General features: G+C 42.0%; 1 protein-coding gene, 2 long non-coding RNA genes and 1 pseudogene across 8 annotated transcripts in view; 2 read left to right on the forward strand and 2 right to left on the reverse strand.

Annotated features, from left to right (window-relative positions):
• Positions 1-3851, reverse strand: part of GRHL2 (grainyhead like transcription factor 2) — a 159641-nt gene extending 155790 nt beyond the window's left edge. The window contains exons 1-2 of one of the 5 annotated variants that reach the window (XM_045561930.1): positions 870-1022; positions 667-754 (exon numbers count right to left, since the gene is read on the reverse strand). In XM_045561930.1, coding sequence (XP_045417886.1) covers positions 667-686 — 20 coding nt within the window. In that variant the 5' untranslated portion in view covers positions 687-754; positions 870-1022. Of the gene's footprint in view, positions 1-609; positions 1023-3808 lie in introns of those variants that run through there. The other 4 variants (XM_045561934.1, XM_045561933.1, XM_045561931.1 and 1 more) reach the window with 4 other exon arrangements.
• LOC123645244 overlaps positions 829-24246 on the forward strand; it is a 64275-nt gene continuing 40857 nt past the window's right edge. Inside the window, exon 1 of one of the 2 annotated variants that reach the window (XR_006737460.1) lies at positions 829-1006. This is a non-coding gene — a long non-coding RNA (uncharacterized LOC123645244). The other variant, XR_006737458.1, reaches the window with a different exon arrangement.
• LOC123645246 lies at positions 6917-10126 on the reverse strand. The gene is made up of 3 exons (XR_006737463.1): positions 9970-10126; positions 9522-9616; positions 6917-7122 (listed from the first exon to the last, which is right to left on the reverse strand). It is a non-coding gene; the product is annotated as an uncharacterized LOC123645246 (long non-coding RNA).
• On the forward strand, positions 12931-13050 carry LOC123645349 (annotated as a pseudogene).

The following is a 24246-nucleotide window of genomic DNA, read 5'->3' on the forward strand; positions in this document are numbered from 1 at the left end:
GGGCCAGACAACGCGGGGGCGGGCCTGGGGGCAGGGAGGATGAGGCGGGCTGGCGGGGCCGTGGGGAGGCGGCGGCCCCCGAGACCCCGGCCCCGCCGCGCCTCGCCGCCCGTCGGGGGCGCACACGCGGGCGCCGCACACGCGCGCCCTCCTGCCCGGTGCGGGAAGATGGCCGTTTCTGCTTGGGAATAAAAGCTCTTTGTTGCGCTCACACAAAAGCGGCCAAGACCCGCTTTTCCAGCAGGCCCTGTGGACAAATCGAGGGAACTCGGCTGGACCTCCAAGTGGCCCTAGAAACCTGAAGCGCCAGGGGCAGCTAAAGGAGAGGGAACAACAGGCCGCCCGCGCCCATCTGCCCAAGCCTGTCAGTACCCGAGTTCGTCCGGGGAGCGGGGCCCAGGCCATTCGCTAGGGAGGAAGGAAGGAGGAGACCTCCTTTTACTATCGAGGCCCAGAGGGGATACTAAACATTCACATTCTTGTAGGGTTTCTCCCATTAATCAGGGCAGAAACATAATCCGGAAAAGTCTGGATCCACCAAAAAGAAAAAGAAAGAAAAAAATACCAACAATAGCAACTTAAAAAAACAAAAACAAAAACATAACAAACCAGTTGCCATCAGCCCAAAGTGGTAGTAGCAGCAGCCGGCGCGTGTGATCCACTTACTTGTCCGACTCTTGTGACATGTTTGATCCAATGAACTCGCTCCCCTTTTCCTGGAGCCTCAGCCTCTGGTGAAACTGGACTTTCAAGTCTGTGCAGGTGAAGGTGTGTGAGAGCGCCCGAGATGGCAGAACAAGAGCTACAGGTAATTCTGCTTTTCCGTCCCCCCTCACCACTCTCGCTCGCTCGCCCGCTCGCGCCCTCACCTAGCCGGAAAGGTGGGATAGGGGAGGGCCCCTCACATGGGGCCCGAGCTCGGAGGCGGCCGGGCGGCGCGGAGTCCTCCTGGATCGTGGCAATGGGCAGACACAGAGCAGAAAGTGGCGGACTTGGGCGGCCACAGGTAACTTTCTCGCCAGGAGCTGAATTCTTTCACTAAAGGGAGCAAGCCCGAGGGACGAGCTGCGCGGTGATTGGCTGCGGAGCTCCCTCAGGTGAGCTGCCATTGGCAGAGACGCGCTCAGGTAAGGCCCTTCTCCAAGTGCAGGTAACTCTCTCCGAAGTTTACCTGAGTGGAGCGGCGGCGTGCGTGCAGCTCTGCGGCAGCCTGTGGGAGCTGAGGGTCAGTTCTTCGAGTGGACGTCGAGCTACGTTTTCCTCCTTCCCTGAGGCCGGGGTTGGGTGGGGGGACTGGAGGAAGCGAAGGAAGGGGGGCGGGGGTGGCATGGGGGCGGCGAATGCAGCACCTGCAAACACTGGGGATTGTGGGTGGAACGGAAGGACGAAGGAGAGCTGAACTCAGGTATCCCAAGCCAACCGGAATGACATGCGCAGCACACCAGAAGGCATTTAATGCCCTCATTAAGAGGACTAAAGTTTGACAGTGGCACAACAGTACCAGACTAAAGTTACTTTGTGCTGAGAGGGGAAAAAGAAACACAAAGATTGTCTGGTCTGCTGCGTAATTGAATTTCTAACATTCTTAGCCAGAACAAACACTTTTCGTGTCCTGGTGTGTAAAAGATAACCAGGTAGATTACAGATTTTCAGATAGGTGAGCATCCCTTCATGAGCTGGGCAGGTGGCGAGTGGTTTTGATGGAGTGAAGAAATTGGGTTGACACTAAGATGGCCCAGGCGCACCTCTTGGATCTTAACTCTGCAGCCTAGGATTCCAGAGCTGAAACAGCCCCTGAATTCGTTCCATAAACCTGTTGTCATTTGACGTTTCCAGGCAGGCATCAACATTTACGTTGTAATTCGATAGAAGCAACTACTACAAAGGTGCTTTATCCTTCCAGCTTAATATGGTTGCTACAGAAACACTGCAGGATGAAACCCACTTTTTTGTGGTTCTGTTTCTTCTGGGCGGGAACAACGCAAATTAGCAAAGGTGTAATTTATAACCACTGCTACCAAAGAGTAAAGTATTTGTGGAAGTTCTGACCGGGATGTGGCCCATACATATGGATTGTGGAAATAAAGGAGGGCATGGAAATCTCACCATATTTTATTTTAATACTAACGCTGCCAGAATTGATACAACTTCTATTATTTTCATCTTTATGGGTCACATATTTCCTGAAAATTACATTATGAGATGAGGTTTGGTTGTTCTATGCTTTCACTGCCAGCAGATGAATTTCAAAATTTCATGATTTTTTAAAACAATAAGCACACATGTACTTTTTAAAGATAATATAACATTTTAATATATGGCAGATACTATCTTAATATAATATTTTAAGATAATGCAGTATCTACCTTCTCCACTTCTTTTCTAGAGGCAGCTATATCCCACTTTTAGCTGTCTCTTCTGTCCTTTACTTCCCTATTTCTAAATAATTTATACTGTTCTGCCTTGATTAATCAGTTTAGATGTGCTATAACCACTTGTTGCATCAGATTAGGATTTAGCTCTTTCACCCCACCCAGCTTTCCCTTCCAGCCGTTCTTCCAACACAGCTCTTTCACAGTTTAAGGGTTTAAGTAGTGACTGTGCAAATATCAGTGACAACAGAGTCAACTAGTGTACTGTTATTGTTTTCTTTCTTATAAGACCTTTTATCTATTTGCTTAGTTTATTATACACCTCTCCTGATATTTTTCTACAACTGGTCTATCAAATGACTATCAAATGAATTTTCCAAATGATCGGTCAATCCCATTTTTTTCTCCTGGAAACATTCCTCCAAAATCCCACTGTCCTCGTGTTCCAATGGAGATGAGTTGTTCCATGAACCTCCTGCCCGGTTGTCATCCTGGGACACTCATTCATTTGTAGGGTGAGAACCCCATTTCTGTGTCTTATGCCTTCTTGCTCCATTTCCCATGGCACATGTTTTAGTAACAGCCCAGAAATGGGCACAGAAGGTAAAAGTTTGAGTTCTTATATACTTGACATGTCTTTATTAAACTTTTGCTTTTGATGAGTTTGACCAAGTATAGAATTTTCAGTTGAAGTTTTTCATTCATAATTTTATAGAAATTGCTCTTTTATCTTCTAGCTTCCAGTATGACTATTAAGAATTTAAATGTCATCCTGATTTCCATTCCTTTGTGGCCTGGAATTTTTCTTTCTGGAAATTTGTCACATAATCTCTTTATCTCTAGTATTCTGAAATATCATAATTACTGCCTTCGTTCAGGTGTTCTTTTATTCATTATGGTGGGCACTCAATGGACATTTTCAGTCTGGGAGCTTATGTCCAGTTGAGGACATTTTCTTGAAATATTTCTTTAATAATTTCCTCCCCTTTGGGGGAGAGCCATCCTAGCAGAGTAGTTACAAACATAAAAGCTCTGGAACCAGATTGCCTGAGTTCAAACCCTGGTGATTCTATATGACCTTGGGCAAGTCCCTTAATCTTACAGTGCTTCAGTTTCCTCATCTATAAAATGGGGATAATAATAGTAATTACCTCATAATATACATGAGACACTTAGAATAGCGCCAGACACATACGAACTCCTCAATTATTGTTCATTCTTATTGTTTCTTTCTGAAATTCCTGGATTAATCTTAGAATGTTCTTTATTGTTGGACATCTCTTCATCTTTTGTTCTATTTTGGAGGATATTTCCTTACTTTACTTTTTACTGAAGTTGTTATCTATTTTAAGAGCTCTTTTCATCTTTTAAATAGAATTCTGTGATTATGTCATAGTTGCAATAATTTTTTCTATCTTTTTAGGGTATTTACTTACTATGAGATTTTCTTGGCTTCCTGACTTGTCTTGGCTTCCTCTGGTGTCCTTTCTCCCCCTGTGTTTGTTTTAGCCCTGTCATGTTAGAGGCTTTCATCAACTGTCTGCAAACCTTTTACTCTCCTTTCATAATTGAGAATGAGGTCATAAAAACCTCACCAGAAACTCTGTACAGAGGTGGAGAAAGTATGCTTGCTCACTGGTGAGCTTGCTATATGGTGATCAAATGAAAGCTCATCTTTTTCATGGGAAGATATCCCAAATGTCAGAAACTAGATGTCTTTTCTTTGGAGCTCTTCAGTTTCTCATGAGAAATATCCTGCAATCTTTTGCCTCAGGGGGCATTCACCTGGCTGCCAGTGTTCTGGAAACAGTTCAAGGGAAGGGGTCTGGGCGAGTCACTGCTTAGTATGCAATCTTTCACGCTCTTTTCTTTCCTGCACATGCCTTGCTCCTGCCCTTCTTTGTGCCTGGTGCACAAACCTCTCTCCTCTTTCTCCTGCTGGCTGCAAGGGGAACAGAGGACCTCAGGGTCCAACAACTCCAAATGCCAACATTGGCCTGTTCCCTGCTTTTAGCTGCTCACCTCTCCCTTATTCTGGGATCCTGGGGCCCCTCATCAGCACTGTTTCTGGTGATCTCTGGCATCTCCAAGGCCCAGGCCACTTTGGGATTTTGTGGGGCAAGTGGATTCTTTCTGTGCTGACCTCTATGACCACATTAGAGTGTAGCTATCAAACCAGTTTTCATTCCTCCTTCCACCCCATCTTTCAGAAATGTGTTCAAATATATCTTTCACTGATGACTCTTCCTCCGTCCTCTTTGCCCCTATGGATTTGTCCTTTTATGCTCCTTCACTGTCCTTTTTAGGAAAGAATGAAGATAAACATGTGTGGGTCAATTTGCCATCTTTAATCTGAGGTTCATTTCCCCTAATTATCCAAAAGCTTTTACCAAACTGTCCCAAATTTGTTTGTGCACACAAAAGCAGTATTTGTAGCCAAACCATTCCTTTTGTTGCTTTATGAAAGTCTCCTTTCTTCCTCTCTAACAGCTAATAACTCAACTTTGGTTAGGTAACTTGGTGTTATCCTGATTGGCTAACTACTGCTAGATAGATGGTTAGATTAGTAAAGGAGAAGGTTCAAACGGACCATTTTAAATCGTCAACCATAAAATTACTTTCATTATCCAAATGTTTTGACTTTTTTGGCAGAAGAGTTGTAAATAAATATGAAAGTTTCTGCCACACTGATCATAAGACTATACTGTTCTCCCTCCAAACATCTTTAGCCATAAACACTTCAGTACAGCAGTGGTTCCCAGAATGTGTCTCTGGATGAACGACCAGCGTCAGATCACCTGGGAACTTGGTAGGAATGCAGATTCACCAACCAAACCCAGATCTACTGGATCAGGAACTCAAAAGTGTGGGCAGCAACCGCTTTTTCTGACAAGCCAGGTGGTTCTGATGCATATTAGAGTTTGAGAAACACAGTAGTGACAGGATGAAGAAGCACTTCTGCAGCCATTGAAGGCCATCATCCTAAATATGCGGGACATGGAGTTTCCCAGCAAATAACCAGAAAGTAATGGGTGTGGTTAGTCAAGCCAGTGACAAGATTATACTGCTTTTAGACTAAATTATTTCACTTATGAGATGAAAGTTTTAGTTAAAATAAGGGAAAAAATAGTATTATTTCAACTATTATTTAAATAATAGTCTTTAGCATCTAGTAAGATGGCTAATCCCATTTTCTTAAAGTAAAAAGTGTTTAATATTTGAAGCTAAATTGTCATTTTATTATGATGAATCTTTTATAGAGAGACGTGGGGGAAAAGATGCCATTCTGGGGCACCTGGGCAGAAGAATCCAGTTTTAAAAGGCTGCAGGTCTAGTTGAACAAATCTGCTGGCTGAGTACTCTTCCGCCACACGTTATCACATACAGGGCCACCACAGCAGATCTGCCGCAGACTCTACTGTGAAGCCGTGACAAGTAATATCTCCTAGGTTGTTCTGGACTATAATAACATTAGCTGGATCAATTGGCTATTATCCCCAAGAAGGAAACTTGGGAAGAATAAAACGTACCTTGATGCTTGAATTTGAAAGCAATGTAGGGATTTATAAGGTAACCAACTAAGCATTAAACGGCAGTTCCCTTGCAGTTTGGGGCCACTTATTCAGCCGGCTGGTTTGCACATTTCCTTCAGGGTAGCAAATGTTTCTGCTGCTGGAACTGGCCATTGGTAACCCGTCAACAGAAAACATGGTCCTGTTAAAACAGCATTGAACACATCTTTACTCCTTCCTGAATCTTCACTGATAGAAGAATAAGAGAGGAGGTGAGAGGATTAAAGATGATAACAGGCCAGGCATGGTGACTCACACCTGTAATCCCAGAACTTTGGGAGGCAGAGGCAGGAGGCTCACTTGAGCCCAGGAGTTTGAGGCTGTTGTAAGCTCTGATTGTGCCCCTGTACTACAGCCTGGGTGAGAGAAAGAGACCCTGTCTCAAAAAAAAGATGACAACAATGTTTGGAAATTGGAAGTGACCAAAAGAGTAGGAATTGATTTAGCAGAGTTGAGAAAGATGAATCTGAACATCTGTAGACATTGCGGATCAAGCCTGTTTGGCAGGTGGAACCTCAGAAAGACTTAGAAAATCAAGTTTCCAATTATCATTGAAGGTGGGAGTGAGTGGTAAGGCTGATACCAGAGGGATTGATTCAAAAGCTTGACAGAGCTGTCACACCCACACCTCCATCTCCACCTACACCCGGTACAATCAGGGTCCCATCTAGCCTCGTTTTCTAGCACTGCCATAAAAAGGTATCTCAGACAGGGTGATGCAAACAAGAGAAATTTATTTTCTCACAGTTCTGGAGGTTGGAAGTCCAAGATCAGGTTGCTAGTAGGGTTAGTTTCTTCTGAGGCCTCCTTCCTTGGCTTGCAGGTGACCAGTGACCGTGCTGTGTCCTCACATGGTCTTTTTGCTGTGAGCACATATGTCTGTCTCCCAGTCTCCTTCTTATAAGTTATATTGGCTTAGGGTCCACCCATATGACCTCACTTTACCTTCATCACCTCTTTAAAGGCCCTGTCTCCAAATACAAATACTCCAAATACATATTCTGAGGTACTAGGGGTTTAGGAACTTCATCATTGGAATTTGTGGAGATACAATTCAGCCCAAAACACCATCCCTCCTCCATGCTGGCAAGAGACAGAAGTGTATTCTAGTCAAAGTGAACCAGGAGGACTTCCCACTTGGGTACATGATGGGACCCATCAGGAGTGAGGCATTGGACCTATAAAGAGGAGAGTAAGTGAAGGTCCTATGCTCATCAGAGAGATACGGTCTCCTAGCTTCCTCCCCCCGGGGGCCAAGCTTATACCACCTCCACCCATGCCTCTGCCCCAAGGCTGGAGATTAGGGAATCTGGATCTTTCTTTGAATAAATTATAAGCTCCTAGAAAAAAAGATCTGCAGATATGGATACATGGGTGTTCCCCAATCAGAAAGAGAGAGAGAGGATGGAAGGGGAAAAAGGAAAGAAGAAGCCTGCTGCCTACCATATCTCCTTTCAACAAAGCCCACCAGACCCAACCTCACAGAGAGCCTCTAGTAAGCTTTCTATGCCACACTCAAGTATAAACTTGAGGTCAGGGATCACCAACATTCGAGAAAAGCCTTAAAAATGAAGTATAAAGACCAGAATAGGCCAGGCATGGTGGCTCATGCCTGTAATCCTAGCACTCTGAGAGGCTGAGGCAGGAGGATCACTTGAGCTCAGGAGTTTGAGACCAGCCTGAGCAAGAGTGAGACCCCATCTCTACTAAAAATAGAAAAAACTAGCTGGGTGTGGGAGATGTGCCTGTAGTTCCTGCTACTCAGGAGGCTGAGGCAGGAGGATCGCTTGAGCCCAGGAGTTTGAGGTTGCTGTGAGCTAAGCTGACCCCAAGGTACTCTAGCCCGGGGCAACAGGTGAGACTCTGTCTCAAAAAATAAAAAAAATAAAATAAATAAGAAAAAAGACCAGAATGAAAGTCTCATTAAAAGGATTACTTTGAGAAAAACAGACAGTATAGGAATGGTATAAAAATTATATAATTAAGAAAAAATTATATCCATGAAACAAGAATAACATACTATTTAAGAGCAACAAAACAAATATTACAGTATCAAAAAGAGCTTATGAACATTAAAAATATAAAAGCTGAAATAGAGCCTTTAATGGATGTTTAAAGATAGAATCTAGGAAATCTCCCAGAAAGTAGAACAAAAAAAACAATGAAATGGACAATTAAAAAGATAAGAAAATTGTAGGGTCAATTAAGAAGGTATAATATAATACGTGGCTAACAGATGTTTCAGAAAGAGAGAAGAAAAAGTAGGAGGGAAGAAAATTATTAGAAAAAACTTAAAATATTATTTTTAAGAACTAAAGTATTATAAGTCTGTTGATTGACAGAACCTACTTACTGCTCAGCATAGTGAATTCTGAAAGCCGTAAATTGAGGTGATTATCATTAAATTTCTGGACTGACCTTTCTAGAGAGCAAAAATAAAATCAAATAGGCAAAGAAAAACTGCTCACACACAAAGGATCAAGAATCAGGATATATTAGACTTTTTAGCAACACCACTAGCTTGAAGATATTAGAAAAATGCCTTTAAATACTGAATTCTGTGCTTAGACAAGTTATCAATGAAGTTTAAAGGTAGAATAAAATTTAATTTCATAAATGCAAAGTCTCAAAAATTGCCTCTCATGCACTCTTTCTCAGAAAGATATTGGATGATATCTTTTATTGAAACATGGGAGAACACACAAAGGGGCAGTCTTAAGATTCAGAACACAGGGTAGCCAACAGAAGAGACAGAAGGAAGTCAGAGAATGATGGCTTTGTAGCAGGCTTAGAGAGGAACTGAACTTCTCTGTCAACAGAGATCCCTGGATGGGGACATAGAGGGAGAATCCAACTATTCAATTTAAGATTGTGGGAAATTATACTGATAGATTCTTTATGGATGTGGAAAGTATTAGTGATCAATACAGAAAAAACCAAGCAGATATTTAGCATTCAGTACTCCAGGGGAAAAAAATGTACAAGAATGGAAATATAATCATATTAATCTTAGCACATACCTGGCTCAATAGTGAATAATATTCCTTTGATCATAATAATAGAATTACTGAATGATAATTTACTAAAACTGGTGATAAAACTCAGTTGGGAAGGTAGAAGGAGGAAGATACTGGTGTTGTGTGGATAAGAAGTGGAGGGAAGATGAGAAAGAGAGTTAAGCCATCATCTGGTACAGCAGAAAGGTGATAGCTGTCTAAAACTCACAAATCAAAAACTAGCAATATAAGTATCAGTGAGGAATGTTTTTGGCTGCTGGCAACATCAAGGCTGACTAACAGTAGTTGAAAAAAATAGGATTTCGTTTTTCTCATATGAAAAAAACAATGGTCTGAAAGTTATTAGCCCTGGCTTTGGTCCTGATGCTCAGTGATGTCAGTTCTGGCATCTCTAAGATTCTCTTGGCCTTTTCCCTGTGGGCACAAAATAATCCCTTCAACTCCAGCCATTGCATCTGCCTTTAAGACAGTAAGAAGGAAGAAGGGGAGTTTGCTAGCCTCAGCCATGCCACTTATCTGGAACGCAATGTCAGCATTGAAATTAGAAGTCTCCAACGTACCTTCAGTTTATTTCTCATTGGCCAGGACTGGATCACACAGTCAACTCCTGTCTGCAAGGGTGACTGGGAGAGTACACATCTAGCTTTTCCAAGCCCTGAGGTGGAAAGGAAAAATTGGAAACGTGTTCTAGGTTAGCCAATCAGCATATTATTTAGAAATATAAAAGTAAATGGTAGTATTTCTAAAAGAAAGTTCAACTAATGAAAAAGTTGCCTCTTAGGAGTGGAACTGCAAAGTGAGAAGGAGTGAGGCATGGATTGTAAACAATGTTATTTTCAATATTATTACTCAATGTAATTATTTGACTTCTAAAATTATATAGTTATATATATATATTTTATGCTCACATATATCTGTATAGACACAATTTTGATTCTCCTGGTAGAAAGTATCATGTCTTTATAGAACTCAGTTTAAAGCCTTGAAGAAGGTAGACAGGGCACTCACTGCAGGGATGAAAATCTTTCCCAGGAGCCCCATCAGACTTCGTCTTGTATCTCACTGGCCAGAACTGATCAAATGACCAGTATAGATCAGAAGCTAGAGCCCCTTTCCATGAGATGAAGGAATCTCCACTCAATATTTGAACAAATCAGGCCAGGAGTGGAGGCTCACACCTATAATCCTAGCACTTTGGGGAGGGGGGGGTTGCTTTAGGCCAGGAATTCAAGACCAGCCTGAGCAACATGGCAAGACTCTGTCTTTAACAAAAATAGAAAAATTAGCTGGGCGTGGTGGTGCATGCCTGTAGTCCCAGCTACTAGGGGAGGTTGAGGCAGGAGGATCACCTGAGTCCAGGAATTTGAGGTGGCAGTGACCTATGATGACACCACTGCACTGTAGCCTGGGCAACAGAGTGAGACCCTGTCTCAAAACAAAAACAAAACAAAACAAAACAAAAAGAACAAATCAGGATTATCTTAGCAACAAAGAAGTAGAAGACTAGCATTTGGTTATAAAAACCAACAGTGATAACACAATATTAATAGCTCCATAGTACAGATAGTTATAAATTTGACTTTCATTTTGGATAATGTAAGGAGCCGAGGTGCAATTCAAATCTAGATCTGCCTTTTTTCCAAATCCTGTACCATGCCACCTCCTAGCCTTGAGTATGAAGAATGTAGTAGATTTATTCAGGAACAGCTTCACAGAGGAATAATATTTTATGCAAAGTCTTGAAGGAAATAACACAAATTGGGTTGATAGAGAGTACGAGAGGGTGGTTGTGGAGTATTGTATTAATATCACCCTCTTCACTTTCACTCTTGTATGGAAATGTTTTTTATGTATCCCAATGATCATCAGAGCATCTCTCCCTATTTTGGGGATTATTATTATTGCTTTGATGATCTAAATGAACTATAAATAAACTGAGAAGAGATGACATTTACCCAAGGGAAAATACCGAAATGAGAACCCAAGGACCATGGCTGGTGCTACAGCAGAACAGAATGTTCCCGCTGAGATTTTTAATGAGGCGTGCTTATTATTGATGCCTCAGCATCTTGAAAATGTCTCAACCTGGAAAAACATATTCAAATTACCTTATATCATGAAATTGCCCCTTCCCTATTTGAAAACCTTCAGCAATTCCTCGGTACACATAGGGCAACCTAATCTACCAATCGAGACCCTCCTCCATCTAACCCCAAGTGCCTGGATCCATCCCCAGTGGTCTTCCATATAAAGAGACCCAGCTTACACGTGGCCTGGGGTGAGGTCTACAAGGCTACAGACTGAAGAGAACTATTCTTGTCCAAAGCTTGGGATCCCCAAGTCATAGGTATGTGCCGAGCCATAAATCATGAATGCAAATTTGGGGAGATGGGTCAAAAATGCTAGAAAGAGTATTTGGAGGAGGGCCCTAAAAACTTAAGTGGGCCAAAAAGAGATATTAAGACTGGATCTGGGATCTCATGCTGAGAGATACAAAGGCATGAAAGCCAATGGGAGCAGTGAGATTCAGGCAGTAAAAGTCTAGGGCAATCACCTGCACATTCGCTGATGGGATCATTTGCTTTTATTATCTGCCCTGGTCTTGGTACAGCCCCTGTCTTCCCTGCATGAGGTGGTGTCAGTTCTCCCTAGATGGTCCTGGCAGAAAGCCCTGACATTTCTCAGGGTACCCCGTAGATATCAGACAGGCCTCTGCGATAGTTTCTTGTCCACGGCCTTCTCAGTTCACCAGGTTTTGGAAACAACCAGAGCACAGTACATCTTTCTCAGTTTTTTCCCTCTCCAGTTGCAGCACTTTAGGCAGAGATATTCACGGGGTGGGGAGTGGGTGTGTTCCAGCCCAGCAGGTGCGGAATTGTCATGGGCTCAGGCAGTGGAGGCAGACGGCATGTAAGGAAGGGCTTCTGAGGCCATGACTGGTCCCCATGTAGTAGTTTTCCAGGTTGGGAGAGGGCAAATTTGCCAGGAAAAGAACCCTGTAGTGTTGCCCCATTCTAATGACCTCCTGATTCCTGGGCAGTTGGCCTAAATCATGAGAAAATATCTTGAAAATCTCTGAGTGGCCTATCGCTCCTTCTGGCTGCTGGGATGTTAGATGTTAGTGATGCTATAAGGTCTTGCTACTTAGAGTGTAGCCACAGGCCAGCCAGCTCTTAAAATAACCTAGGAGCTTGTTAGAAAACCAGAATCTCAGGCTCCACCTCAGACCTCCGGAACCAAATCTGCGTTTTAATGAGATTTATATGCACATTAATGTTTGAGAATCACTTGTCTAGCGCTTGAAGATACAGCCATCAGTGGAAGACATAGCTTCTGGGGGTTCAGGGTAAAGAATTATAGTGAATTTTTGTAGATAAATTGTGACCCCAGTGGACCAAGTGTATTGTTGTAGCAGAGATTATTCTTCAAAAATCAGTTGGACTGGGCGTAGTGGCTCACACCTGTAATCCCAGCACTCTGGAAGGATTGCTTGAGGCCAGGAGTTCGAACCAACCTGAGCAACATAGCAAGACTCTGTCTCTACCAAAAAAAAAAACCAGAGGAAAAATTACCTGGGCATGATGGCACATGCCTGTAGTCCCAGCTACTGGGGAGGCTGAGGCAGGAGAATCACTTGAGCCCAGGAGTTTAAGGTTGCAGTGAGCTATGATGACGCCACTGCACTCTAGCCAGGGCCACAGAGTAAGACTCTGTCTAAAAAAAAAAAAAAAAAAAATTAATTAATTAAAATAAAAAATCAGTTGGGATTATCAATGGATGAAATTAATATGGTGAAGGGTTAATGGAAAACTTTAGAATGAGCTATCAGGTGGTCACTACCTAAACCCATTGATCAATCTTAGCATCATTAAAAGTAGAATAGCCAGACACTGAGGCCCTCCTGAGGAACTACATGACCAAGGCTCTGGCACTATCTTTGAGGTACTATTACCTAAAAAATGAAGCTCAGTCTATGGCCATACCACCCTGAAAGTGCTTAATCTTATCTGATCTTGGAAGCTAAGCTAGGGCTGGGCCTGATTAGTACTTGGATGGGAGACTGCCCAGGAATACCAGGCGCTGTAGGCTTTTATTAAAGAAAAAATGAAGCTGAATCTAATCAAGCCTCTAGAGCTAATGTCTGTTTATAAGAAATAAAGGAGCTAGGGAAGCAAGTTGAATGACACTCCAAGGAACCAAACAAAAAAAAAATCTAGAATGTTGGGAAGCCTATAGGAAACAGAGTTAGTTCCTGCAACAAGGCAATGACGTGGGAAAAACAATTGTGGAGGTGGCAGAGGAGAGGAATCGACATTGAAATAGATCTAAAAGGCCAACAACCAAATGTACTCTGTGGACCTGGTTAGGATCTTGATCCAGACAGCTAACAACCACTTGATGTGTGGCTCCTGGGTTCCTTACCCCAGCACTAAGGGCCAAGAATGAAAGGACATTAACTTACTTTTCTCAGCCTTACTTTCTAATACTCCTGTTCATCGAGTCTGTGCACCAGCCAAACGGCTCTGCAAATTGTGTCTTAAATACATACTGCATTTCTAGCTGTATTTAAAGCAGTTCAACTGAAATAACTTTAAGACTGATGTGGGAATGAAGAGAAAGATGATTGCTCTTTATTCCAGGGATTTTAAAGAAATAGACTCCTTAGGCTTCCACCAGAACCATAAATAGTCCAGAAGGAAGAACCCACAGAAATTATCCTGCAATCCTAGGTTTAATCTTCTATTTCTCTCATCGTGTCAGTTGCTGCCACATATTTTCTGTAGCCGTGATGTGCTCAAAGTCAGAGTTGTCTGTAATTTTGTGGCATGTAAGGCATGAATTATTAGATGATTTTGTGCTTTAAGAGGGCCTTTGACATTTCAACAGAAGCAACTCAGAAATGGTAACAATTTTAGGAGTTCTGTTTGTATTTGTGAATATGTAAGCATTTTGAAAATTAAGCAATGACATATCAGTTATCTTTTGCTGTGTAACAAATTACCCCAAAGTTTAGCAGCTAAAAACTACCATGTATTATACCACACAATTTCCGAGAGTCAGGAATCTGGGAGCAGTTCAACTAGATGGGTCCAGCGCAAGGTCCCTTGTGAAGTTATGATCAAGCTGTTGGCCAGGGCTCTGGTCATCTGAAGGCTAGAGCATCTCCTTCCAAGCCTCACTCATGTGCTTGTTCCATTGACTGTTGGACAGAAGACCTCAATTACAGGCCTTGTGCATCTTTCCGCAAAATGTCCGAATATCCTTAAGGCGTGACAGCTGGTTTCCCCTAGAACAAGTGGCAGAGAAAAAGAGAGACAGAGAGACCAAAACGGAAGTCACAGCATCTTCTATAACCTATCTTGGAAGTGACATACCATCCCTTCTGCTGTGTTGTGTTGGTCACACTGACCTCGCTTGGTGCAAGGTGAGAGGAAATTACACCGGGATGGTGGGACCCTCGGGGATTATCCTAAAGGCTGCCTTCCACATATGGATAGTTTTCAAAGCTTTAAAAAAAACTTGTTTTTGATACAACTCATTAAAACTAAGGGCTTGTAAAAATAAAGTACATGTGAGGATACTGTGTAATATATCAGTGTGTATGTATCCTCTCAGAAAGTCTCTTCAGTTTTCACAGCAGAGCATAGAGTGTTCTATAGGTCTCTTATTATTTAGGATTTTTTAATAATTATATTTTTTCCATAATAAATTAAATTCTTTTTTGTTTTTCCTGGCTACTATCTTTCATCCCAGACATTTTGGCTTTCTGGTTGAATTAATTCTGACTTCCTTATTTGGGCTGTCTAGCTGTGTCCTTCAGTTGGGAGGAATTTACCAAATATCCACCAATTTATAAAACCTCAACTGAGCCTGAACTTCTCTGGTTTAAAAAATAGAATCAGTGCGAATGGGCAGATTAGGAGGGAAAGAAAAGTCAAAGCAAAGAAATGAAACTCTGAAGGTAGAATTTGCCTCCTTGGAATCTGGGAGAAAGCTCTGATGAGTCACCCGCTGCCTGGGTTGCCCCGGGCAAAATGCAAATGGTTTCTTAGCCAGGATCTACCCACTATCCCCACCCCCTCCTTTCCCTGCGGCAGGTGTCTCAGCCCTTTGAAAGGAAGACAGCTTGTCCCTAAGAGGGGCCCCAGCCCTCCCCTCCACAGATTTCTTGATACAGGCAGCCACGAGGCCAAAGAACCTTAGAGGTTCCCTGTTGTCTCTGACAATAGACAAACTGACAGCCCTTGGCGGTGGGGCTGGGGGTAGGGAGGATTCCACCCAAAAATGTACTTTGCTGATATGTTCAGTGATTTTTAAAAAGGGAGACAGTATTTTTAAAGGAAAATTTTACATAAAAATATGATTTCATTTTCTTCTTAAAAAACCAGGTGATCCAACAACACTGGACTCACGTGGCCATCATGGCCCTAAGCAAAGATAGATGCTTCCTGTTTGCACAGTCTCTACCAGGCCCCGCATCTCCACAGTCCTCAAGCTGGGTGTCAACTGCCATTTATAATTACTCTTCTACATTTTTCTAACATTCTTTTTCTGTGCCCATGTCTTCATCATTAATGGAGAAAAAAGCAAACTAAGAGGACCACCTATTTTAAGAAAATTACAAGAGATCCTATTGCTCTATGGAAATAAAGAACATTGCTATGTGTTTATTATGTAAAGAATGACCATATCTAAAGAACACACCTTAGGACAATCATATTAAGAGCTAGGGTAAATGAAATAATGCAAGGTGAAAATGTTACCAAACTGAAGAAGAGGATAGACATTTCAAGTTTTTACATGTGAACAAAGTCAGTGAAGTCACTGCAAAAAATGGAGCCATGAATTTGATGCCAGGGCATTTAAACCTTTTACAGATGATAGGTTTATAAAAGTATCTTTTGAACACAGCAAAATATGTCTTCCCTAACCAGCATTGGGAAACACTGGAACTCAGCATGTTTAAGATAGGGCTGGAAAAATCTTCACGGACAGTTTGTTGGGGTCTCCAAAGAGGCCCCCCATACGTTACACTACTTTTTCCCACCTAGAGTCTAAACAAGGTGAGAAAAAAAAATAAAGATTAAAGATGGAGGTCTAAATGTCATCTTTCCAATTAAGAGAGGTACAGTTGAGGTCTTGACTTCTCAACAGAAAGAGCCAAATTGAGGCTTCAGACTGAACTCCATCCAGAGTTCCACTCCCCACACGGTCCCAGGCCTGCAAACCACCTATGTAAGAGCAAATCTGCGGCAGATTTTGTTCAAAGAATGAAGGAAAGCAATAAGCCAAATTAAACATGTCCAGTTTATATTCCCAAATTTCCAATTCAGTTAAGTCACTCTAAAATCACCAATGATGTGTTATATTGATGAGAGTGCGGGTATGAACTCTACCTTTGAGGTAGATCTATTAATGAATGGTGTTAATGAGAATTTAAATGTGACCAAAGAATTCTCAGACGTGGCAGCCATGACAGGAAAAGATTTGGTTCTGCGTGCTGCGTAGTGTAAGCCTACACTGGTAAGACCTATTAGGTGTGACCGCTGATGATGTTCCTGTGAAAGACAGTGTGAAGGGCAGCCTTGCTTCAAATCCTCATCCACGGTAGTGGCATGTTGTTCTACCTTCATGGAACATACAAATGGAAGCTACTGAATGCAGTACAATGTGGCAACCATAGCAAAATGTGCCAATACCTCATTCTGTAAGTCTCTTGGGAGTAATTACCCTAAATATAAAACAGGTGCCTACATTCTTACATAGTTGTTTTCCATTATAAAATAAAATTTAAACTAATCTCATCTAGAGGATTCAGTGCTAACCTTGAAGGGACAAAGCATGAAAGATAAGACCCGAGATGAGATTTCAGTGTATAAGAAAAACTGAACATTCGTCCTAAACAAGAGGAGAGAAATGCCACCTCCTGTGGGCAGCCTTAGAAGGCCCCTTCTCATGCCTAGAGAATTCTGTAGGTTGGGTTCCCAGAGCACTTGGAACTTAGGCTTGTATCAGTTAGGACTCCGGGTTGCAAGCACAGAAGCCTGCTTGGGCTGGTCCCAGGCAGAAATGCATTATAAGGATGGAGGTTGTCTCATGGAATCCAAAGACAGACATGCAGTGATGGCAAAAGGGGACACTGCCATGGGTGGTCGCAGAGCCCAGAGTCCCTCTCACCCCTGACAGTCCTGTTCCTTCTTCTTTCTGGGCAAGCCTCTTTGCTCTGCTTCTAAGTCTACTTGGTGGGCAGAAGAAGGTGGCTTCTCATCCCACTCTAGTTTTCATGGTTGAGCCACAGGGAGGGAACTGACCAACTCTCTCTCAACCTTTTTCTCAGCCATTCTCTCACCCTTTCTCCTCCCTGCCACTCCTCTCGCCTCACCCCCATTCTCAATTTCTAGGAGGAAAAATATGACTGGCCTAGGTTAGATCAGGTGTTTGCCCTGTGGGCCAGTCCACTGTTGCCAGGCAGGCAAGACCATGCAGAAACATAGTCTTCCTGCCCCACCACAACCAGCACCAACTGAGGCACCAATTTAGAAGGGCTGGGCTGACACAGAAGGGGGTAGGGGGAGAGGGGAAAGAGAGAGGGAGAGGCACTTTGAAGCAAGATATTGCATCTTACTCCTTTTTCTGTTTTCTGTACCTAGCTTAGTGGCCTTAGGTTAGTTAGTTGGTGAAGAGAATATATCTGTATATATAGATGTTTGCTGTATGGTTGACTGTGAAAATACACAGACCCAGGCTGTGCTTCCCAGGCAAAACATACATATGCACTTATGCACACATGCACATACATACACACAAATACACACACACTGCTGTGAGTGGGCCCCCCTCAGGATTTCTTAGTTACAATCAGAAAAAGTTAGCTCCAGCTACTTTAACCAGAAATGGATTTCAGTGGAAGGGTATGGACAGCTGGTGGAATGAAAGAGAAAGCTGATTATCTGGGGTCAAGAGAGATAGGAACTGGGGCTGTTCCTCCAGCTCTCAGTTGTGGGGATGAGTGGATGGTCGGTGCAGGTCACTGTCACACCATTCTCTGCACCTAGTTCCAGACTCAGATCCTGGGAGAAGGCATGTGATGGGGTCTAGCTTTGGTCCAGTGGCCCCATTCACCCCACCCTGGTGGCTTGACTGAGAGTCCCACTATATGGCATCCATGGGACAAGGCTAGGGCCCCCACATCAAGGCTGGGAAGAGGGATGTAGTCCCAGTGGGTGAAGGTAACAGAGCCCACTGCAGGAACCCTTCCTACTAGTGGGGCTGTTATGCCTATGGAGACGTGTGGATGGGAAGTAAGCTGGCTGCTGCCTGCCTCAGTTTATCCTGCCAGCCAGCAAACAGCTGGGAAGCTCCTGACACAGGTACCCAGGAAAGACTGAGACCTCGCCCAGCTTTGGCACCCCGCTGCCACTCCCTCCCCCCTCCAGAAATGCTGCCTGACTTATATTTCCTTCTATCTGACACTCTGAAATTGGAGATCTGCATGGGAGTTCTGGACTAGCACAGCTTGGGTTAACAGTTTGACTTATCCCTAAACAGCCTTTGGCATGTTAAAAATCAGGAAAACCAAAAGGGAAAAAAGCCAGTGGGTGAGGGCAGGGAGGTGCGGCAGCGGGGGAAGAACTGCTGGTGTTTAGTTAAAGCTTTCATCAATTTCAGTCATGGGTTATTCAACTGGGGATCTGGGGTAGATCCTGAAAAGTATGTGGAACTAGCAGGTGCCCTTGGGAGTCTCTCCAGTCCTCTAGATTTGGAGATTCTCCAGCTGAGTGATCTCATGTCCAATGGAGGGAGGTGAAGTCCACACAGTGCTCATTTCCAGGTCTCCATCTACTGGGCCGAGACGCCCGTCTGGGTGATGCACATGGCTGCCTCAGCGCCCACCGCCATGCTGGAACGCATGCCTGCAGCTCGGGAAGAGTGCACCGTGCTCTGCACTCAGGCCCTGCAATGACAGCCGAGTGCAGAGTGCTTCTTACTCTAAAAATCTTGACTTGGTGGAGCCTTTCTAAAGAATCAGTTGAGTTCACATAGAAAGAACAATTCTCTTTGTTTTCACACTTATATTTCCTTTGTTTATTTAAGAGTCAAGTAGATCACTTACATTATAAGGAGCACGATCAGCTCTGGTGACAAACACAGCTGAGCCTTGGTGTGGGTGCCCCCCAACCCAGGGAGCTGGGGTCTCTCACAGCCCTTGGGGCTCCCTGTGTGGGAACATTTTGCAGAGCGAGTGTGGCAAATTGCCTGTTACACGGAAATATTGACTACGGCTGACTCCAGTTTATAGGTTTATGGGTGATATTTTTGGGTGGTACTTTTTTTTCCCCCAGGGTTCTAATTAACCCAGAGAAATTTGCTATCTTAATGATATTTTTCTTTTTAGAGATGAGGTCTTGCCGTGTTGCCCAGGCTGGTCTAGAACTCCTGGGCTCAAGCGGGCTTCCTATGTAGCTGGGACTACAGGCACGGGCCCTGCTCCTGGCAGTTATTTTTATAATCAAAGGAAAATGTGTGTTTTTAAAGACTTATTTGCACATTATTCACCACCAATTCAAATATATTTTTGGCCTTTGTTAGGAATACACCAAAGACAATTTTTAAGGAATTTGTTGATAAGAGAGACTTAGAACAAGGGGAAAAAAATCCATTTTTGATAATAGTAGAGATTTTATAGATTTTTAGAGCACCTTTATGAATTTACCCTGCATTAAACAAACCTCTAGACACAAATTGACATTGGGGTGAGAATTAATTAACCACTGTAAAATCCTCCTTAAGTGGGCCAATGAAGATACGATTTTTTTAAGTTACCTTATGTAGTACCATGTGTTTTTCTATTTCCTAACTTTTTTACTCTAAATGTAATAGAATTCATTTCAGTGATCACTGTTGAAAGAAAGAATATCTAACTACCCGTGAAATTTTTGTTTCAAATTATTTTCTGCTGTAGACCTTCAAATCGTTTAAAAGCCTTGCTCATTTTAGCCTCAAAACAGCGTTCAGAATAGGCCAGGAAGATGTTATTGTTCCAGTAAGTTCCTCGTGGAGGCAGTCAGCCTGTCAGTGAGAACACCCACCTCCTCTGTCCAAGCAGCTTTTCCAGAGACAGGCTGGCTGTGTCCAGTGAGGGACACCTGTACCCTGGGGAAGGATTCACACATTCCCCAGAGACAAGTGAACTCTCACTAACTAGACTACTCTGTGGATTGCTAAGGACTGCAAAGAAATGCTAAGGGCACTTATGTGGATGATTTTTGCTTCTTTATGTGTGTGTGTATGTTTGTGTGTGTGTGTTTAATTCATTTACTTTTTTAATTTAATTTTTAATTTTTTTAATTTTAGCATATTATGGGAATAAAAATGTTTAGGTTACATATATTGCCTTTGATTAATAAAATGTGGAATACGTATACCATGGAGTTATACACAGCCACAAAAAACAATGGTGATATGTGTGTGTGTTTTTAAGTCCTTGATACTGTTTCATATCATCTTTCTTTGAAAAATTTTATATTGATTGTTTTAAGTTCTTATGTCAGAATATGATACAATTGTGTGCAATAATTAATCTACCATGAGGGACCCTGTTTTTAATGACCTGAATACCTGCTTAGCTAAAATGTAACATAAATTTTAAAACTGTTTACCTTTCTGTGGAACTACAAAGCAACTGAAAATAGGCCAAACATTTCCCCTCTCATCTCTTTCATTATAAAGACCTCTAGATTTTTTTTGTTTGTTTTTGTTGTCATTCTGTTAATATTCTTTAAAACTATTATCATTCCCCAGGACAATTATTTTCTTTCGGATAACTTTCTAGCACTTTGCTGTGTTTTAGTCCAGAGAAAATGAAGGGTGGAATCCAAACAAAACCTTGTTTACTTTTTCCACACTTCAGGAACCAGAGTAAATTCAGTCCAAAGAACCCTAGGGGAAGGAAAAAAAAAACAGGCTATTCATTGTGCACAATTGAAATTAGCAAAGAAGGCTTTATTTACACTGGACATTATCATTCTAGTTAAAAGGGTAAGGCAATACATCCATAATGATAATAATTGCTCTTGAGAGCAGCTATTGATGAGATATGGTAATCAAGGGTTGGAGACATTTAAATGTTAATCGAGTTTAATTCTATGAGCTGCCCAATTTTTGTGGAAGGAGCGTTATATTTGGGCAGAGTAAGTTTTTTTGGGAGCCTCCCTTGACAGCAGTTCGCCTGGGTTCAAAGTGGTACTATTTTCTCTGGGATGACCACTGGATTGACTTCAGGGATAGAGAGAGGGCCCCAGCAGCGTCCACCTGTCCCAGGTGCCTACGATCAGTCTGTGCAGCCGGGCAGCATGCCAGCCAACCTTCCTCTGTTTGCTGTTTCGCCTTTCCATTCCCTCGCTTCCACCTGTTGGCTCCTAATGTGGGACACTGCTGCTGGACTCTGGTTTTTACCCTGGTGAGCACTCGTCAGTCTGATTTGATGCCTTGCTTTCAGAGCCAAATTTAACAAAGCATGGGATGGGATCATTTCCTAGGAATCAAGAAAAGAAGAATCCAATCAAGCTTCCCCTGGCAAGTTATTACTGTAATTACTGCTTAAAATTAAAGAAGCCCTTCTCCCTTCCATATTATGTTGGAGCATATGCAGTTGCTGCTATTTAACCATTTTTTAAAAATATATATATTATTTTTTATTGTGGTAAAATACACATGACATTTACCATCTTAACCATTTTTAAGTGTACAGCTCAGTGGTATTAAACACATTCATAATGCTGTGCAACCATCATCACTATCCATCTCTATAACATTTGTCGTCTTGTAAAACTGAAACTTTGTACCCATTAAACCAGTGTTCCCCAACCTTTTATGCACCAGGGACCGGTTTCATGGAAGGAAATTTTTCCATGGATGAGGGGATGGTTTCAGGATGGTTCAAGCTCATGATGTTTATTGTGCACTTTATTTCTATTATTATTACATTGCAATATATAGTGAAATAATTATGCAGCTCACCATAATGCAGAATCAGTGGGAGCCCTGAGTTTATTTTCCTGCAACTAATACTGCCACTGATCTGACAGGAGGCGGAGCTCCGGCGGTGATGTGAGCAATGGAGAGTGGCTGTAAATACAGATGAAGCTTCACTTGCTTGGCAGCTGCTCACCTCCTGCTGTGTGGCCCAGTTGCTAACAGGCCATGGACCAGTACCAGTCCTTAGCCCGGGGTTTGGGGACCACAGCATTAAATCATAACTTCCCATTCCCCCTTCCCTCAGCCCTTGGCAACCACCATTCTACTTTCTGTCTTTATGATTTTGATTACTCTAATTACCTCATATAAGTGGAATCATACAGTATTTGTCTTTTTGTGACTCACTGATTTCACTCAGCATAATGTCCTCGAGGTTCATCCATATTGTAGTACATGTCAGACCTTCTTCCTTTTTAAAGTTGAATAATATTCCATGGTGTGTATATACCACATTTTACTTATCTATTCATCTGTCAGTGGACACGTGGGTTCCTTCTACATTTTAGCTGTTGTGAATAATGCTGTATGAACATGGGTGTACAAATATCTCTTTGAGACTCTACTTGCAATTCTTTTGGGTATATACCCAGAAGTGAATTTGCCCAGAAGTGAATTTGCTGCATCATATGGTAATTCTATTTTTAATTTTTTGAGAAACTTTCATACTGTTTTCCACAGTGGCTGTGCCATTTTACATTCCTCCCAACAGTGCACAAGGGTCCCAATTTCTCCATATTCTCACCAACATTTGTTATTTTCTGTTTTCTTGGCTAGCCATCCTAATGAGTGTGAGGGGGTATCTCATCATAGTTTTGATTTGCATTTCTCTAATGATTAGCAGTGTTGAGCATCTTTTCAATTGCTTATTGTCCATTCGTATATCTTCTTTGGAGGAATGTCTATTGAAGTAGTTTGACTATTTTTGAATCAGGTTTTTGTTGTTGATGTTGTTGAATTTTAAGAATTCTCTGCATATTCTGGGTATCAATGCTTTATCAGATATATGGTTTGCAAATATCTTATCCCATTCTGTGGGTTGCTTATTTACTCTGTTGATAGTGTCTTTTGATACACAAAATTTTTAAATTTTTATGAAATACAATTTGTCTATTTTTTCTTTTCTTGCCTGTGCCTTTGGTGTCATATCCAAGAAATCTCTGCCAAATCCAATGTCATGAAGATTTTGCTTTATGTTTTCTTCTAAGAGTTTTATAATTTTAGGTCTTACGTTTAAGTCTTTGATCCATTTTGAGTTAATTTTCTTATTTGATGTTAGGTAAGAGTCCAACGTCATCTTTTTGCTTGGGGATATCCACTTTTCCCAGCACCATCTGTTGAAAAGTCTGTCCTTTCCCCATTGAATGGTCTTGGCACCCTTGTGAAAAATTGTTTGACCATATATATGGCTCTCTATTCTGTTCCATTGGTCTGTATGTCTGTCTTTATGCCAGTACCACATGGGTTTTTTTTTAATTTTTTTTATTTTTAATTATTATGGGTACATAATAGTTGTATATATTTGTAGGGTACATATGATGTTTTGATACAGGCATACAATATGAATCAATCAAATCAGGGTAATTGGAGTATCCATCACCTCAGGTATTTATCATTTCTTTGTGTTAGGAATATTCCAACTCTACTCTTAGTTAAAGTATACCCTAACTTATTTTTGATTATAGTCACTTCTTTGTGCTATCAAATACTATTCATTCTATCTAACTATCTAACTATATTTTTGCACCCATTAACCATCCCCATTTTATCCCCCTTCCCAGTTACCCTTCCCAGCCTCTGGTAACCATCATTCTACTCTCTGTCTCCATGAGATCAATTGTTTTTAATATTTAGCTCCCATATATGACTGAGAACACATGAGATTTGTCTTTCTGTGCCTGGCTTATTTCACATAACACAATCTCCAATTCCATCCATGTTGTTGCAAGTGGTAGGATTTCATTCTTTTTTGTGATGATACAATATTCCCTTGTGTATATGTACCACAATTTCTTTACCCATTCATATGTTGTTGGACACTTATGTTGATTCCAAATCTTAGCTATTGTGAGTAGTGCTGCAATAAACGTGGGAATGCAGATATCTTTTTGATATACTAAATTCCCTTCTTTTGGGTATATACCCAGCAGTGGGATTGCTGGGTCATATGGTAGTTCTGTGTTTAGTTTTTTGAAGACTCTCCCCACTGTTCTCTATAGTGTTTGAATTAATTTACATTTGCACCAACAG

The sequence above is a fragment of the Lemur catta genome, chromosome 9, assembly GCF_020740605.2.
Source record: "Lemur catta isolate mLemCat1 chromosome 9, mLemCat1.pri, whole genome shotgun sequence".
NCBI lineage: Eukaryota > Metazoa > Chordata > Mammalia > Primates > Lemuridae > Lemur > Lemur catta.